General features: G+C 37.2%; 1 protein-coding gene and 1 pseudogene across 1 annotated transcript; one reads left to right on the forward strand and one right to left on the reverse strand.

The window, feature by feature from the left end:
- On the reverse strand, positions 6,861 to 10,431 carry LOC108662394 (annotated as a pseudogene).
- Positions 15,825 to 17,458, forward strand: LOC108662415. Its single transcript, XM_018122767.1, has 5 exons — positions 15,825 to 15,988; positions 16,064 to 16,139; positions 16,284 to 16,538; positions 16,635 to 16,903; positions 16,990 to 17,458. Exons 1-5 carry the CDS (start codon positions 15,825 to 15,827, stop codon positions 17,456 to 17,458), a joined length of 1,233 nt encoding a protein of 410 aa, XP_017978256.1.

The raw sequence follows: 19,497 nt of genomic DNA on the forward strand, positions 1-19,497 counted from the left end.
TTTTTTATAAAAGATTAATAAAATTTATAAAAATTTAAAAATATTTTAATAAAAAAATAAAAAATTATTATTACAAACGAATATTCCGTTGGCAATAACTTTTTCCAACGGAATTTTCGTTGGAGACTTCAACCTGGTTTTAAATTTTTTTTTAGTCTTAGAACTTTTCGACAGATTTCCAACAGAAATTCTGTTGGAAATTTCGTCTGAAATGGTGGTCTCCTATCTTTTTTTGCTTCCCAAAAATTTTTTCAATGGATTTCCAATGAAAATTCCCGTTGGAAATTCCGTCGAAAATGGTGGTCTCTTGTCTTTTTTTTTGCTTATGTTGGAAATTTCGTCAGAGTTGGTTGTCTTCTCTCTTTTTTTGCTCGCCAATAATTTTTTCAACGGATTTCCAACGAAATTTTTCTATTAAAAATTTTTCGTTGGAAATCCGTCGAAAAAAATTGATCGAAATTTTTTAAAATTTCCGTTGGAAATTTTTTCGTCAGAAAAAAACTATATTTTTTGTAGTGATGGGTGCTCAAATCATCTCACTACAAATGAGGAACTTTTCACATAGTTGGGCAGAAACTTCAAAGCTTGTGTGAATATAGGAAATGGAGTATTTCTGAAGATACTTGGCTCTGGTACATTTGCTGACAGCACACCAATAGGTACCAAATATATAGTTGATGTGTATTGTGCGTAAAACAGATCAAAATCTACGAAGTGTAGGTCAACTTGCAGATAACCATTATGCTTGACTATTCAAAGATAAGTTGTGCACTATTTTTAACCCTAGTGGTTGTGAAATGTTCACTGTTACAATGAAAAACAGATGCTATCCTTTGAATTTTATGAATACTGAACACATAGCAATGTATAATGAATGCGATGAATTTGAGTTGTGGCACATACGTTTGGGACATGTAAATTTTCATTCACTAGCTAAGATGGCTTCAAATGAAGTGGTAGATGGATTACTTAAAGTAAGCAAACCTTCAAAGCTATGTGATGTGTGTTAATTTGGGAAGCAATGCAGGAAACCTTTTCCTAAAGAAAGAAGATGGAAAGCTATGCAAGAATTGGAGCTGGTGTAAACAGATATTTGTGGTTCTATGAAGGTTCTATTTTTTAATAGTAATAAGTATTTTATGCTTTTCATTGATGACTTGACAAAGTTCTATTAGGTATATTTCTTAAAGCATAAATTTTAAGCTTTGGAGAATTTTGTGAAGTTCAAAGCTCTAGTGGAAAACTTTGCAAAAGTCAACATAAAAACTTTGAGAAGTGATAATGGCTCAGAGTATATATCTACAAAATTTGAGAAATTCTTGAGGAACCTTGGTATCAAACATTAGCTCACTGTTACTTACAATCCCCTTCAGAATGGAACTGCAAAAAGAAAAAACAAAGCTCTTATGGAAATGGCTAAATGCATGTTGTTTCAAATGACTTTACTTAGAAAATTATGGGCAAAAGCAGTAAACACTGCTAATTATACTTTGAATTTGACTTATACGTAACCTCCAAGATTTTCTATGAAATGTGGTACAACCAAAAACCTTCATTTTCTCATTTTAGAGTATTTGGTTGTGTCTGTTTTGTTAAAATTGCAGATGAAAATAAATCCAAATTGGATGCCAAGTCACTGCAGGTTATTTTATTGGGCTACGATGAGATTTCTAAAAGATATAGACTACTGGATGTCAAAATTGAGAAGTTTCTTGTTGGTAAAGATGTTGTGTTTGATGAAGGACAAAAGTGGAATTGGAAAAAAAGTACTGTTGAAGCTACAAATCAAGTCAGAGTTGCTGGTTAGATTGAACAATTTGAAGGTTATGAATAAGAGGATATAGAAGATGAAAATCTAATTGTAAGAGAAATAAGAACCTTGGTTGATGTTTATAGTAGGTGTAATGTAGCAGTCGTTGAACCTATTAGCTTTGTAGAAGCATACAAGGACAAAAACTAGAGGGAAGCCATGGATGCTGAAATCAATATGATCAAGGAGAATAAGACTTGGATCCTTGTTGACAAACTTGCTGTAGAATGTGATTGGTGTCAAATCGATTTTCAGGACCAAATTGAATCTTGATGGATTAATAAACAAGTTTAAAGCAAGGTTGGTGGTTAAAGGGTGTGCACAAGTTTATGGCGTAGATTATCTTGAAACTTTTGCTCCAGTTGTCAAACATGACACTATAAGGATGTTTGTGCATTATTTGCCAAAAAAAGATGGAAAATCTATCACTTGGATATTAAATCAGCTTTTCTCAATGGTTTTTTGTCTGAGGATACACACATTGAGCAACAAGAGGGTTATAAAGAAAATGACTTAGAAGGAAAGATATGCAAATTGATTAAGGCTCTGTATGAACTTAAATAGGATCCAAGAGCTTGGTATAAGAGAATGGATGAACACTTGAAAAGTCAAGGCTTTGACAAAAGCTTTAATGAACCTATTCTTTATGTCAAGAAATCAGATGGCTCAGTTATGCTTATTATAGCCTTGTATGTTGATGACCTACTCATAACAGGGCTTGATCAGTCTTTTCCCAAGAATTCAAAGATCAGATGATGAAGGTGTTTGAAATGACTAACCTAGGACAGATGACCTATTTCTTGGGAGTGGAATTTATATAAATGATCGATCAAATCATCTAACAAAATATGCCAAAGATTTGTTAAAAAGCTTCAAAATGAAGTTGCACCCGATCATTTGTCTCATTGGTTGGTGCATAATCCCTCTGCCTAAAGAGTAGGGTTCGAATCCTATCATGACCCAAATTTCGAGCCATGACTGGCGCATGGGCCCAATGGACGTAGTCCACTAAGCCCAAGCAAGCCTACTTATATTACTTGTTTATCATTCCATCCCACGAGTTACTAAAGTCATAATTCAAAATCTCAATTCAAAATGATGAAAACCATTGCTAACTCGTACTGGCATTACTCATTAAAATATACACATATTGTCTACAGTATGTATTCTAATAATTAACATCAGATTTGTCTATACATGTCAAAAGGAGACTTAATGTCTAGCGGAGAAACTAGACGAATGTACAATTACTGAATGCTGAGACACCTACCAATAGTCGAGTCTATAAAGGCACCTTGACCTAGTTACCAACTGCCTCCTGATATGAAAACATGAAGTTGAAAACGGTGAGTATAAACCTAGTGAGTGAATAAGGAAAGGAACAAGCAACAGTAAGGAAGGATTTAAAAATCATGATGCACTTATTTCAAAACAATGCAATTTAATTTAGTGTTTATCACAACCCCTCAAGAATACCCATACCATTAAATCACTTAATGTAAAGGGTCCATACTCAACTATGGTACAAAAGAAGTGGAAAATAGCGCAACAATCGATTAAGATACTAATCGAAACAGAAATGTTTTTTGCTGCAACGAGATTCAAGCCATAAAACACAAACTTTCTCGCTGCAGCGAGAACCATGTCTGGTGAAACCCCCGAAACCCAAGAGTTTCTCGCTGCAGCGATAAAAAGGGCACCAACAAAAATTTCCCATTTCTTCAAGAAAAGGCCATCCTGCTGAAATGACAAAAACAACATAAAACATATATAGTTTCCCAAAATTCAACATGTCAAGTTTCACATGCATTTCAATCATAGGCCATATTCATAAGCTTTTATTTCATAAACATAGATATACATGAATACATAGATAACCACTAATATCACCATCATCACACCCAAGTCATGTGCATCCCCCAACATTGTGCACAATCAATGCCATCATGTACATCCCCCCGCATTGTGCACAGTCAGTGCCATCATGTACATCCCCCCACATCGTGCACACACACGGTTATAATCATCACACAATATCAACCATCATGCACAACATATATATCTATATATATATATACCAACATAATGTAGTAATGCAAGAATCCATAACAACCACATGTCACAACATAAAGTCAATTATCAAAGGCTTGTTCCCAAGGCACTTGTTTTTAAGAAAAGTTGTATAAAATCATTCAAATGCTTTATACAAAACAATCACATTCCCAAAACGATTTTAAAATGCAGTTCACTCACCGGTCTTATTTGAGCCTTTAGCCGATCCTAACTTCCCTAATTATCCAAATGGGATGATGGGGCTTCGTTGGAACCTATCATCACATTAGCATCATCAATTTGTCAATTCACATACTTATAAAGTCTAAAGCTTTCTCTTAGCTAGCTTTCAATTACCATTTAAATGGCTATCTATTTTCACTACCCTAATCACTCTAAAATGAGTGGATAACCTCAACTACAAACATTCACAATTCCCTAAAATATCTACCTGCACATGCTATCCATAATTTTTGCAATTAAAATAAATCATACTTATAGGTATATATTTATGAAAATTTTAAAATTGACACCCCCTACTCACCTTGGTAGCTTGAAACTTTGAAATTCTTTCCAATAAATTTTTCAAGCTATTATGGGAACTTTCTCTCTCTAAACACCTAGTTAGTGAGAGAAAGTATGAAAGTGAGATTTTTCAAGGGTTTTAAGGTGAGAGAGTGAAAGAGAACAAGGATTTCATGAAAAGGTGCACCGAGGCATGAAAATTGGAGCTAGAGAGAGAAAGTTATGAAGTTTCATACCATGCTTCCATGGAGGGGGAAACAAATGTGAGATGGAAGAAGGAAGAAGAAGAAGTTGCTGGAAATTGAAGAAGCTGCTGGAAGGAGAAGATATTTATAGCTCAAACTTATCCAATTCCTTTATAAATTATGAAAATGCCCTTTAGCAAGTTAACTTGTTCTTCTCCAATCCTTTGTGTAATCTTTTTATTCTTTTGACACTGGGATAAGGTCCACAATGATCTAAACTACTCGAGTTTACGAAAACTTAAAATTTTTACTCAGGGTGCAAAATGACCATTTTAACCTTTTTGTTTCCACCGTTTTAATTTAGTCCTCCCAGCACTCATTTAACTCTAATTTCCTTATATTACCTTCTTTTACACATGTACAAACAAAGTATGAAGTTTGTATACCAACGCGGTGTCTCCATAATATTTAAAATATTTATTTGCTCGCGCTATCTTTACTTAATAAAGACACGCGGCTCCATTAACGTCATTTTTTCTCCAAAATTCTCTCATTCTTCTTCTCCCCCACTTAGATTGACCATATACTCATTCTTCATGAAAAATTTTGACACTGAATAAAATATTTTAATATTATTTTATTAATAAAATATTATTTTATTACAAAAATTTCCTCTTGTCTCCTTGGCACTCAAAATACCTTATTATGTCTCAATTGACTTCCGAATCACTTTTTATCCCACAAATTCTATTTCGATAAAAATATTATTATTTTATTATTATTTTTTCGCATGCGGAATATTTTATCCCAAACAATTCCTTAGGCCTACTTGGACCTTAATAACATTAAAAAACTACTTTTAGGGGCTCATCAAGAGAAATAACGAAATTATCCCTGATTCGTGTTATTGCATCTACTTCTAGTTACGGATCACTAGAGGTTGAGGTCTCACAAATCCCCTCTCCCCCGATTATATATATAAAAAAAAAGGCTTCAAAATGAAGTCCTGTAAGTCAATGCCTACTCCTTTATCCTCTGGAAATAAATTGAAGAAAGAAGAAGGTGCTGCTGAAGCAAATGAACTAGTGTTCAAAAGCTTAATTAGATATCTCTTGTATAATTGGTCGACCAGATATTATGTTTGCAACCAGTTTACTTTCAAGGTTCATGCCAGCACCCTCTGAATGACATTATACAACAGCCAAAAGAATACTAAGGTATGTCAAAGGCATTGTATGTTTTGGCTTGAGATTTATGAAGATTGAAAGCTGTGAGTTGCAGGGATTTAGTGACAGTGACTGGGCTGATTCAGTTGAGGATTCTAAAAGCACTAGTGGGTTATGTTTCTCATTCGAGAGTGGACTGTTTTTTTGGAACTCTAAAAAGCAGGATGTTGTAACTCAATCAACTGTAGAACTTGAATACATAGCTACTGCAGTTGCTGCAAATCACAGTAAGTGGCTTAGAAAAATTTCATCGGACTTGGGGCTCAAACATTTGGAAGGTACTACGCTAAATGTCGACAACAAATCTGCTATTGCTATAGCAAAAAACCCTGTTGAACATGGTCGAACCAAGCATATAAAGGTGAAATACCATGCCTTAAGGGAAGCAGTAAAAAAGAGTGAAATTGTTCTACAGTTTTGCGCAACAGAAGACTAAGTAGCAAATATCTTCACCAAAAGTCTAAATAGAGAGAGGTTTGAGTTTCTCACATCAAGTCTATGTGTTTACCAGATTCCAGATCAAGAAGGAGTGTTGGATGATTGATCTGAAATTAGCAGAAGTTTGGCGGGGAGCAACTGAAGTTTAAAGGAAGATGAAGACTGAGGAACAAGAAACGTCAACGTTTTAACTGTACTCTTTTAGCAAGCTGGTGAAACGCAAGCAGGGGAGACTGGTATGCTTACGTCAATGGAATCTGTTTAGTTATACGACATTGCTATATGTAGTTTTCTAATGTTTCGTTTTAATGTGTTTTAACTACCTTGTTGTTTTACTTTCATTTCATTTACTTCTTGGGTCGTTTTGGTTATTGTAAGGCTTTTAAGCCACGTTTTTCTTAGTATTCTTGTAGCCGTTGCTAGAACTGAAATCTATATCTGGATTTCTGTGCTAAGCCAATGTTTTAGGAGGTTTTGCTACTCTCGAGGTTACATTTAAGAGCCCGAGTCATTTTCTGTTTATTTTGAGCTAATACATAAGCTGATGATAAATGAAATAGAAATTACTTTTTGCCTATCTCTTAAAAACTTCTTCTCTGTTCTTCATATCTTTAATTTTTCCAGAAACATTTATTTTAGATTCAGATCTACGACAAGACTCACCTTGGGCTTCTTTAGATCTCTGCGGTTATTTTTCAAATTTTGTTCAATCATATGGATTGTAAATCTAGTTTATCTGCAAAATCAAACGAATTCCTAGAGACATCATTGAAAAGCTGTTAGTCATCACCTAGAGTGGAAGAAGAAATTCCTAGAGATGAGGCGAATGTCGCAGTAGTATCCCCACTAAGGTATCTTTTAAGACGGACCAGGTCATCAGCAGCATCAAGCATCGTAGGCCTAATAGAGCGAGTTTCCTGAGTGCAGAGAATACCCAATTCAATCATTTCTCTAATTGCAACTTCCCACATCCTTGTCACTTCAGGGGACTGATCTCTTGAAGCTCTGATCAAAGATGAGTCAACCACTTTTTCTACCCTTCCAGGGTAGTGACTCTTCACCCATCTATGCAAGCTTAAACCAACAACAAACATTTCATCAGTTGGTCATGTTCTGGTCACCATCTCAAGAACTAAAACTCCAAAGCTCTATACATCTCCCCTGATAGATGTTTTGGATCCAAATCCATACTCTGCAGTATACAATTGAATGAGTTACATGTATTAGTTTGAATTTAAGGAACCATTTTTTTTATAAAAAAGGAAAAAAGAGAACCTCCCTGAAAGGACTGAAACAATTTTCTACTTTTTAAAAAAGAAAGTACAATGTCTGCAATACCTCTGATACCGATATGTGAAACATGTAGAAAAATGATAATTGGACACGCTAACAACGCTTATGTATGGTGGAGTGTGCTATTTTGATGTTTTTCTTGTAGTTTTATGATGAAATGGTTTGAAATTTGGGATGAAGATATGATTTGTTTAGATTTCTAGAAATATAAACTTGGTTCATGTAGGAGAATAGACATGATGATGCTTTGACCTTACACAAACTGATCTCGTTGACTATTTCTCAGTTTACCTTTCGTGAATATCACGTTAAGTTTTGAATCAATACCTGGTGCAATGTAACCGATGGATCCATATAACATATTTGCAGTAGAATTTCCCATGTTTCAATAGCCCCAGCTCCATTACCAGCTCCTACTGTCATTACCACAATTGCAATCCCAAAGTCCGAAACAAGTGCTGTTATGTCATCATTTAGAAGAACATTGCTGGGCTTTAGATCACAGTGTATGACTCTAACGGTAGAATGGTGATGCAGATAGGCCATCCCCTCAGCAATGTCACTGCAAATGCTCACTCTCTGAATTAGACTTAAATCTGAGGAGCCTGAACCCAAACCTGACTTAGAATGTGGATAGAGACGGCTCTCCAAGCTTCCATTCGCCATATAAGGAAGAACCAAAGCCTTGAAATCGGGTAAACTACATGCTGTTATAATCCGAATGAGGTTTCTGTGCCTAATCCTCTTCAGAACTTAACATTCTCTGTTGGAAACTTTTTGTTGAATTTCCAGTCTGCAAATGTAACACCTTTACAGCAATGCTTGTCCCATCTTGAAGAACTCCTCTGTAAACACGTCCATAGCTACCTATTCCAATTAATTTGTGGTCATCAAATCCTCCAGTGGCCTCTGACAGTTCTCTGTAAGTGATTCTGGAGAAGTTGTGCATAATTTCTGGTGTGGTGGCTTTCTTAATCTTTCAGTTTTCCTCGAAGAAACCATTAGTTAACACGGCGGATTCCAATCATCAAGTATACTGCAGATAAGAGCGCTGACACAACTATGACTATGATAAAAATAATCAAGAACATATGTGATCGAAACCAGTGTTTATTTCGAGGACAAATGGGTGTACTTGAAGGTGCTCCACATAGACGTGGATTGCCTAAAAATGACATAGTTGTTGCTGAATTGAAGATGCCACCAGAGGGAATCATTCCTTCAAAGTTGTTAAAAGAAAGATTCAGAAATGTGAGATTAATTTTGCTCAGCCTCTTTGGTATCATTCCAGATATTTTGTTGCTCGACACATCAAACGACTCGAGGTTCCTCAGATCACCTAGGGAATCTGGAAGCTGCCCTTCAAGAGCATTGTGAGAGAAATTTATCCTCTGCACTGACGTACAGCTTGATATCTGGGGGAAGATATTCCCACTAAGGTTGTTCGATGAAAGATCCATTTCTTCAACTTTGTCCAGCTTGCTAATCTCAATTGGTAAAGGCCCTTCAAGAAGATTGTGTGAAAAATTTATAAATATTCTGATTTCACGTAGCTCTGATATTTCCCGAGGGATTCTCCCTGTTAATTTATTGCAGGACAGATCAAACCTGTACAGGCTTGTGCATTTTAGTAGTTTTGGTGGTATTGGTCCTGAAAGGAGGTTGTTATTGAGAAACAAAGAATTAAGTAGAGGCAAATCACCAAGGCTGCCCGGAATTTCTCCATGAAAGTTGTTGTTTGATAGATCGAGCAGACCAAGATGAAGGAGTTTCTCTAATTCTACTGGAATTGTGATGTTGAAAAAGTTGTGGGACAAAACAAGCTGTTCCAACTTCGACAATTGGCTGAACTCTTCTGAAATTGCCCCGTTTAGAAGATTGGATGTCAAATTCAGCATTGAAAGACTCGAAAGATTTCCTATTTCTGGAGGGATGGATCCGAAGATGCGATTTTCTTGCAATTCTAGACGCTGTAGAGTAGGATGGCCAATGGAGCTAGGCAATCTTCCTCCAAGGCCCATGCCAGCCAATTCAAGCTCCTTCAAATGAGTGCAATTTCGCAATGTAGCGAAGAACGGATAGAGATTGGTGTTGTTATCATGACTGATCATTTTGTTATATGATAAATGAAGAAAGAGAAGTGTAGGCAGGTTCGGTACTAAGTCCAAAGGTAGTTCCCCAGATAGAAGATTGTACTCCACATCTAGATTATACAGTGAAGTATTGGTTAAGGAGGCAGGAAGTTGTTCTGTAAATTGATTGTTGTATAAATTGAGGATCCATAAATTTGGACAATTTCCGATTTCTGCTGGAATTTGACCTGTGAAGAAGTTTAAAGAGAGATCTATAACTTTTAACTGAGTGCAGGTGGAGAAAAAAGAGGGCGGCAGGGGGCCTGTCAAGTTGTTCTTTTGAACAGAAAATAAAGTGAGGTTGGTCAGGAGGGCGAAACTGTTTGGTATCGGACCATTTAAGTTATTGCTATCTAGTATGAGATTACGGAGGTGTTGGAGGGAGGAAAGTTGATGTGGAATGGTGCCGAAGAAGTGATTTTCGAAAAGGTTTAAGACTCGAAGGCCAGTGAGATTCGAAATGAAGGGCGAAATCTTTCCCACAAGTCCAAAGCTAGACAGGTTGATTTGTGACACACGGTGGTGGCGCTTGTCACATGCGACACCAGTGAAGTTGCAAACAGGAACAGCCTTTTCCCAGTTGGAAAGTGTGGATTTTGGATCAAATATTAATGACATCTTGAATTCCAGAAGCGCAGCCTTGTCGTTGAGCAAAGAATGGTGGCGGTGATGATGATAAGCTGAATCCGCATTGCCAGATACAGACACCAAATGTCGGAGTAGAAGAATAAAAAATAATCGAATGAATGCCATGATGAATATATTGCCGCTGCCTAAAAGGGAAGTGCATAAGAAACTACCCTTTGTGAGAGTCACCTCTTTTTCTTCTCCTACCTTCATCTTGCTTCATAATAGTAACAACAATAATAATATAATAAAAGTTGGGGATTTGTGAAGTTGCAACGGAGAGAGAGAGAGAGAGAGAGAGAGAGAAGAGAGTATGATTTCTTTTGAAGTGGCTCACGTGGAGGTGGAAAGAGATTTTTAGTGAGGGAAATTTCAATAGGGATAATGATTTATAGGTGGACTAACATGCTTTTCCGAACTTTCTCATTGTAGCTGGTAGGGATTTGGAACATTGAGTAGATTTTCAACCCATGGGATAGCCATTGAAAGGGCAGAAAAAAATTGCTACAAATGTAATCGATTTGATTGCTTTCTTACTTTAGTAGGACATCAAGCAAATTAAATCTAAGCTAATGGAATATCATGTCATAGAAGCACTGGATATGCTTTCTTATTTTCAGTGGTGAATATAAGTTTTCCTTTGTCTCTTAAAAGGAAAAGGGTTGACATTTTTTAGTGATTAAAAGTGCAAATTACTTGATTAAATCCTTGTGAAACATGGGAAAAATTTGCTGGGAATTGAGAATTTCCTTGTGTCCTTGCATCATTCAGCAGCAAAATCATGGGTTACTTTTAGTTTGGAGAACTTGCCAACCTCCTGTATTTGCGGGGGGAAAATTGCTGCTTGCTAACTTATGCAGAAACAGTTTGGGATTATGCAACCAATTCTGTCTCAACAGTGAAATAACTGTTGTCCTCTTCATAATTAGCTTCAATCTTTAACAAACGACTTTTTGTAAACCATTTAAAGTAGTAGCATAAGTTTTAACCATGTTACTAATAGAATCTAGTGTTAAAAAGTCACAACAAAATCTTAATAGATTTTCTTTTTTAAAAGATAAAAATAAGAGGAAATTGTGGAAAATGACCTTCATAGTAAGATGACTTCAAAAATGACTGTCTCTATAATTTTAACTATTTTTAGTCAATATTTGACACGATTTGACAAGAATACCCTTTAATCCAATTAATCCAAATGAAGACGCGTCTTAGTTTCTTTCTTTCTGCTCTCTCGGCATTCAGCTTAAAATTTCAAAATTAAATCTCAATTTAGATTTAGCTATCCTTTCGTCCAGCTCTCCAACGCCATCGAGGTCTATATCGACAGCCAACTTTCTCACGATCCCAAAGTGCAGAGATGACATCAAGGTATTTGTTATGGGTTCTTGCATTTATTTAAGGTTATTCATAAAAGGAAAAAGTTGGTGGGTAAATTATATGAGTTTAGAAACTTAAATCTGGGTGGGGGTAGCGAAATCAATCAGTTTATAGGCGATGTGTGAATATTTGTTAGGCATTGAGTCACTGGATATTAAGGTGTGTGATTGGATATGAGGGTGTGTAACTGGATATTAGGAATCGTTAAGTGTTTATTTGGCATTAGGTGCTTGAATATTTGTTGAGTATTGCGTGAGTTCTTTATAGGCATTATGTGACTGAATATATGTTGAGCGTTGCGTGACAAGTAATACATGACTGAATATTGCCTGACTGAATATTTGTTGAGTATTGCGTGAGTTCTTTATAGGCATTACGTGACTGAATATTTGGTAGCGTTGTGTGACAGGAGTTACGTGACTGAATATTACGTGACTGAATATTTGTTGAGCATTGCGTGACCTATTTGTAGGCATTGTGTGACTTTAGCTACCTAATGCTGAAGGTGATTCTCTACTGATTATCTTCAATAACCTAATAAGCTCTAATGTAATTCTTGAAGTTTATATATAATTTCAGACTTGTATAGTAGCAATAGTATTAGATTTTGGTTGGTCTACCATGATGCCTAAATTAAGAAAAAAAGAAGAAGAGAAAAGAGGAAACGATAACGAATTTCTTGGAAAAGAGAAAAGAGATAACATTAAAATCCTTTTTAATTAGTGAAAAAGAGAGAAAACCTTTAAACTGCTTTTTATTAAGAATTTCTTGGAAAATGATGTTTGGCCTGGCTTTTGCTTTTAAGAGGTAGATAAGATGAAAGGGCAGGTCGAACAGGTACTTAATAACCAATTCATCCCTCCTTCATTGCACTAATGTGGTTGTAGAAAACGAAGAGTCAGCTTTCATGCCTATAAATAAAGGGAACCATTAACCATTTGAATCAAATTCAATTATCTTAATCAATCTCAGATAATTGAAAAATGACCTCCAGAGATCCAAGAGTCGAGAAAGGGAAAGAGGCAGCCTCTGAAGAGGAGGAGGCGCCTTTGAGTGTGAGGGACCAGTTGCACATATTCCAGCAGGAGATGCAAGTCCTCATCGACAACTTGATGCAAAAGACTTTTGACCTAGAGGTTGACATCTTGAGCAACGAAAAGATTCTCGCCGAGATAGAGTTCAAAGTAGATGAACTTATGAAGAAATGAACTACGGTTCATTTTTTTTGTATCATCTCCTTGTATTTTCAGGGGGATCTTTTTAGTAAAATTTGAATAAAATTTATAGCAAATTTTATTTTCATTGAGTACATATTTTGTTGAGTTATTTTCTTCGTTTAAATTATATTATACTGAATTACTTCGTGAGTGGATGTTAGGCATTGGATGACCTATTATTAGGTATTAGGAGAGTGGGTTATACGCGGTGCTTGAATTATGCAATGCATATATTCTGTTGAGACATTACGTGAGTGGTTTGTATGTATATGGAATAGAGTACCTATAGTGACGTGTTGTTATGTATTACGTGACGTTGGGCCAGTACGTGACTGTTTAAGTTGGCATGACGTTAGTAGATATTAGACATCGATTGACTTATTTTTAGGTATTGTGAGACTGGTGGTGCGTGACTTGTGCAATTCACCTTTTGTTTAGAGGCTTATTATTCATTGAGTGACTTATTCTTAGGTGTTGCAAGCCTGACGGTGCGTGATTGACTTGTACAATTCATGTGTTATTTTGAGGCTTTTGTTCAGTAGTTTTTTAGGCAGTGCGTGACTGGTTTTTATATATTACGTTACTTGTTGTAGCGAGAGTGGTGGCGTGTGACTTGTGAAATCCATGTGTTTTTGAGGCTTTTGTTTAGTAGTTTTTAGATAGTGCGTGACTATTTTTTATATATTGCGTTACCTGTTGTAGCGAGAGTGGTGGCACGTGACTTGTGCAATTCATGTGTTGTTTTAAGGCTTTTGTTCAGTAGTTTTTTAGGCAGTGCGTGACTGTTTTTTATATATTGCGTTACTTGTTGTTATGTATTGCGAGAGTGGTGGGGCGTGACTTATGGAATTTATGTGTTGTTTAGAGGCTTTTGTTCAGTGTTTTTTAGGGTTACGTGATCGATTTTTATATATTGCGTTACCTATTATAGCAAGAGCGGTGGCGCGTGACTTGTGCAATCCATGTGTTGTTTAGAGGCTTTTGTTCAGTAGTTTTTTAGGCTTGCGTGGCTGGTTTTTATATATTGNATGTGTTGTTTTGAGGCTTTTGTTCAGTAGTTTTTTAGGCTTGCGTGACTGGTTTTTATATATTGCATTACTTGTTTTAGCGTGAGTGTTGGCGCATGACTTGTGCAATTCATGTGTTGTTTTGAGGCTTTTGTTCATTAGGTTTTTAGGCTTGCGTGATTGGTTTTTATATATTGCGTGACCTGTTGTTATGTATTGCGAGAGTGGTGGCACATGACTTGTGCAATTCATGTGTTGTTTTGAGGCTTTGTTCAGTAGTTTTTTAGGATTGCGTTACTGGTTTTTATATATTACGTGACCTATTGTTATATATTGCAAGAGCAATGGCGCGTGACTTGTGCAATTCACCTCTTGTTTAGGGGTGTTTGTTCATTAGTTATTAGGCATTGCATTAATGTGTATTAGACATTGTGACACTTAATTTTTGTAAAATTTCTGCGGTCGGCCAAATGTGACTTAGGCATTGCAGAAGTGGTTTCTATGCATTGAGGGGCTATTTTTGATAAATTGATTGATCGTGACACTTATTTTCTATTAAATTTCAACTGCTTGCCAAATGTGAAGCTTATGATTACATACAGTGGTCATTGGGTCGATGACACTTACAAGGGTGGTGAGACACGAGTGAGGGGTGCTGAGAGTGATTTGTCATATTCGGGACTAGTGAAGCTGGTTGAAGAAGTTGTTTTGGTCAACTCACATAATAATGAAATTGAGCTACATGCATCGCTCAGCCATGCCGCAGCGGTTTCGCGTGCAGTTATCAAGGATGATGAAGATGTAGTGAGTATTCTGTGAGATGAGAGGGTAGTTGTTGTGTTTGTGACAATTAAGGCAGGAAATGCAAACGATATTCCACATGAGCACGGTATCCAACATAGTAATCACCAAGAACAGAATGTTAATTATTTTGACATACCACACCATGCATTTCCTAACAAACAACCATGGTAATCACGTTTGATGTATCCTCATGAGTTTTAGTAGTCCGACGCACACATGAAGTGTCTACAAATGATGTCTGCACAATTCCGATCGGAATGTGTATCAAACTAAATACTTGGTACTTTGCAACAAACAAAGTTGTTGCTCGGAAATGCATTGGGTCCATTGTCATTAGCAAACGTCACTATGATGGTTGTGAGTGATGACGATGCATCTGATCAGATTGAAGATGATGTTGAAGAGGACGACACGACAGATCAGAATGATGAGTTAGGTTATGACTGTGAAGATGATTACGTTTGTGGACATGAAGACCATTCAGAGGATGACAGGGTTGAGCAGATCGACATTCCTGATTGCAATCATGCAAATGGCGGTACAGGTCATACCACAACTGTTGTGTTAGAAGAGATTGAGTTGGACAACCATGGCAGAATTGTTGAACTAGAAAATGTTGAGGGTGTAGACCCTATTTACTAGAACGCCATCGCACTTAAGAATGACATTTGTTCGCCTGATGACAGTGATCAAGAGAGGGTAAATATAGCGGTATCTCGTCAATGGATTATTCCCGGGCTAGATATGATATCCTTCCAAATAGTTGGGAGTGAGGAATCCTTATCAATGGACGACCACTTATATCGCGAAAAAGTGTTTCTATCGAAGGCTGAATTGAAACGAGTTTTGAGCATGTTGGCATTAAAAGAGCATTTTGAGTTTAGAGTTAAAAAGTCATGTCACGCTCATTTTGAGGTTGGTTATACGGATAAGGCATGCAAGTTTGCTTTGCGTGCAACGAAGTTGCTTGAGGGAGAATATTGGCAACTTCGGATGTTGTAAAAGGTACACACGTGTACTGTCGATGGTTTGCAATGTGGGTACTGAACTGCGAGCGCTAGGGTAATTGGTGAGCTTATCTCTAATAGGGTGCAAGGAAATTGTGTAACCCCATTGAGACCAAAGGAAATAATGGAAGAGATGAATCGTAATTGGGGATTGCAATGCCTATATGGTAAGGCCTGGCAAGCGAAGGAGTACGTGGAGAGTTTTGTGTTCGGTCCACCGGAAAAGTCATTCCAACTCCTCCCCTTCTATTTCCATATGTTAGAACGTGAAAATCCTGATATTGTCACGTGTGTCGCTACTGATGGGGAACAATGATTCAAATATTGTTTTTGGGCATTCGGGTTATGTATTCGGTGGTTCAGTGCTGTAATGCGGCCTGTAATTACTATCGATGCTACACATCTGAAAGGCAGATTCAAGGGTATTCTGTTTGTGGCGGTATGCAAAGATACGAATGAGCAGATATATCCACTTGCATTTAGCATTGGCCACGTCAAAGACAAAAAGTCTTGGTCGTGGTTTCTTAACTAATTGCATCGTGCGATTGGTTGTCTTGAAAATACAATGTTCATTTATGATCAGCAGCTTGGCATTAGGAATGTAGTTGAGAAAGTGTACAAAGACGCTCATCACGGTCTATGCAATTACCACTTAAGGAAAAATGTTAAAAATAGGTTCAAGCACGAAGATGTTGCAACAATTTTCACCATGGCCGCCAACTTCTATAGGGTCACCGATTTTGACAGACATATGAATCAGTTGAAACAACTTTGCAAACCTGCTTATGACAACCTTATAAGATTAGGCCTTGAGAGATGGGCACATGCACGGGCACAAGTAAGGCGATACAAGCTAATGACATCCAACACTGCGGAGTGTATTAACTTTTGCCTGAGGCATGCAAGAAAAATGCCAATAAAGGTGTTGATCTAGTGCATCAGAGGCATGTTTCAACGTTGGTTCCATGACCGGCACAATGAGGCATTGAATTTGACCACTCCCCTCAACCCTTGGGCTACTGATCTGTTGAACAAACGGTTCAATGAAGCATGTCACTTTTCCATACAAACAATCGATCGGGTGGAGTTTCAAGTTATAGGCGGGAGTAAGGACAGAGTGGTGAACCTCTCCACCAAGGAGTGTTCATGCGGTGAGTTTCAGTCTGATCTACTCCCCTGCACGCATGCCATGGTAGCAATAAGGTATGAGCAATCATGTTTTGTTATATTGTGCATGATGAATTGAATTTTTACATTGTTCGCCAACTGTGATTTCATTGCCTTGGCAGTAAGTGCAAACGTGCAGCCATTGAATTCTGCTCAGACTATTACAAGACTCGGTCTTGGGCGAAGGGATATGCAGTTCCCATTCGCCCGGTTGGGCATCTCAGTGAGTGGGACATCCCTGATGACGTTCAACAAATTATCATTTTGCCACCAAGTTGGCGAGGTCAAGCGGGAAAATCGAAGAGGAAAAGGATTGCATCAGTTGGGGAAGGCAGCAGACGATGTAGATTTTCACAATGTAAGAGCTATGGTCATAATAGACAAAATTGTCAGACTCAATTTGCAGCTCCACTGACAAACAGGGAAACATCATCTGCTCAGCAGACGGCTCGATTACGTCGACCCAAAGCATGTGCAGTTTGCAGACAACCCAAGCACACACGAAATCACTATCCAATGTGGACTACAAACTCTGATAACGTTATAGGTGTCATACCTGAAGATAGTGGCCCTTCAGACGTCAGTTGTTAGGGATTGTTTCGAAAAAGGATGGGAAGAAGAAAAAGAAGATGCTGGAAGTGAGGAGAAAGTGGTGGAAAAAATTAGATATTTATCCTATAGTTGACTACAGTTTCCATTATTTATGAAAATGCCATTGCATTGTTGGATCATCAAATTCTAATTACAGTACTTAGCCCATTTGTTGTATCATCAAATTCATTGTACTCCTTAATAATTTGAATTTCATTGTAAACCATTAAATAAAGCATAAAATATTTAATTTAATAATATTTACGTGATTGATTAGGCATCTTGCTTCATATTTTTGCCCAGAAAATGATGTATAATAATAGTAATAGTTGTTCTTAATGTCGACCGTTGTAATCAAAAAACATAAAGGGCATAAGATAGCTTCCAACTATTTTTTTCATATTCTAGTCTTCTCAATATTTATCGATAGCTGCCATTTCATCTTCCAACCGTTCCAAACTTAGTTTAAGGGTGAAGGGAAGTTGAACCACTAAAGCTGAACCGTCCTGCACTGTCTTAAACAATGGTCGCATCTTTAAGCAGACCCAATGTCCATGACAATGGCCACCAAAGTATGGGTGATGATGAATACTCTAGCCTACGATCAAGGAAGAAATGGAAACTAGATTTTTAACTGCCTATCGCATCAATTGGTTTTTCAATTGAACTAGATAATGATTTGTGCTCTCCCTTACGGTTTAGGGACATATCACATGGTGGCAAGTATTGGGTAATAGAGAATAACATGACATCGTGCGAGAAAGTGGTAGATTGGGAAAGCTTAGAGGAAAACATATACCTTGAGGGTGACATATCTTCGTTTTTCGATATGGGTAAACTTAAGGGTCTAAGTACCTTTCCATATTTTGATTATAGCCCGACTCTTGTTAGGGAATTTTACTCCAGCATTCGCCGGAGTGAAAATGAATTTGAAAATCCTAGAGATTTTGACCCATTTGTTTTGAACATGTTTTTGGGAGGAATAGAGTTTACAGTGACTCCCTTTGATATTGGGAAGCTCTTGAAAACGGAGTATAGACACAGACAATACAGACCTCCACCATCATATGACCTGTCTCGCATGTGGGCCTAGGTGACAGGTAGAAGAGAGCCATACACCATAGAGTCATGTTCTGCTCGTCATTTGAATTTTGCACCAGATAGGTTGGTACATAATTTTCTGGCGTCCACATTACAAGGAAGGATCAGTTGTTTAAGACATGTTAGCACTGAAGATCTGTGGATGATGGAAACAATTGGAAGCGAGTTTGGTGTGAATATTGCAGAATATATGATCATGAGAATGAAAAAAGTTGCCATGCGGGAAGAGACGACCCTTCCATACGGGAACATCATATCGGCTCTAGTTAAGAAGAAAGTGATATGGAGCAATAGGTATCTAGCTGATTGGACCAATCGCAAGCCTCGTAATCTCTCGTTTCGATGGCTCGTGAAAAGGGGATATGACTTGAGTCTTGATGAGCCATTGAACTCTGTTGAAGGCAGTCCAGTTCATCTTGCACATGATACTCCATCCAAATAATTGTCTAGAGTTCCTGTTTCCAATGATGTGATGTATAATATGCTTTTGAGGATTGATGAGAAACTCAGTAATCAAATTGTTACAATGCAGGCATTGGAATTGAGGATACAGAATGTTGAGAATCTTCTAATGCAAAGAACAGATATAGCTATTCCGGTAGCAGAAGCGTGGCAAAATCAACTGTCCTCAGATGAGTTTCTCCGACATTAACCTCAAAGAAAAAGAAAGTCAATTGTTATTGGTTCTGGCTGAGTCAACCATACGAGATGAACATTCATATTTGAGAGTTGTGGCTTAATTGGATTATGGATACTGTAGTTTGTATTTCATAATTCACTTGTGATATTTTGTTTTCTTTAACTCGATATTTTGTTATGATGGTGCTTGGGGTTTAGTTATGGTTTGTTATTGTCGATGATAATTGGCTTACCCTTATTCGAAGAACATGATACAAAATAGGTGAGTCACATGATGCAAGATCAACTAGTCACGTGAT

The sequence above is a fragment of the Theobroma cacao genome, chromosome 6, assembly GCF_000208745.1.
Source record: "Theobroma cacao cultivar B97-61/B2 chromosome 6, Criollo_cocoa_genome_V2, whole genome shotgun sequence".
Classification (NCBI taxonomy): domain Eukaryota; kingdom Viridiplantae; phylum Streptophyta; class Magnoliopsida; order Malvales; family Malvaceae; genus Theobroma; species Theobroma cacao.

Coding starts and splice junctions, on each gene's coding strand:
- LOC108662415 (XM_018122767.1), top strand. CDS start 15,825: ATGGAAGAGATGAATCGTAATTGGGGATTGCAATGCCTATATGGTAAG. Junction 16,140..16,283: donor AGGGTATTCTGTTTGTGGCG/GTATGCAAAGAT, acceptor ATTTATGATCAG/CAGCTTGGCATTAGGAATGT. Junction 16,539..16,634: donor GGGCACATGCACGGGCACAA/GTAAGGCGATAC, acceptor GTGTTGATCTAG/TGCATCAGAGGCATGTTTCA.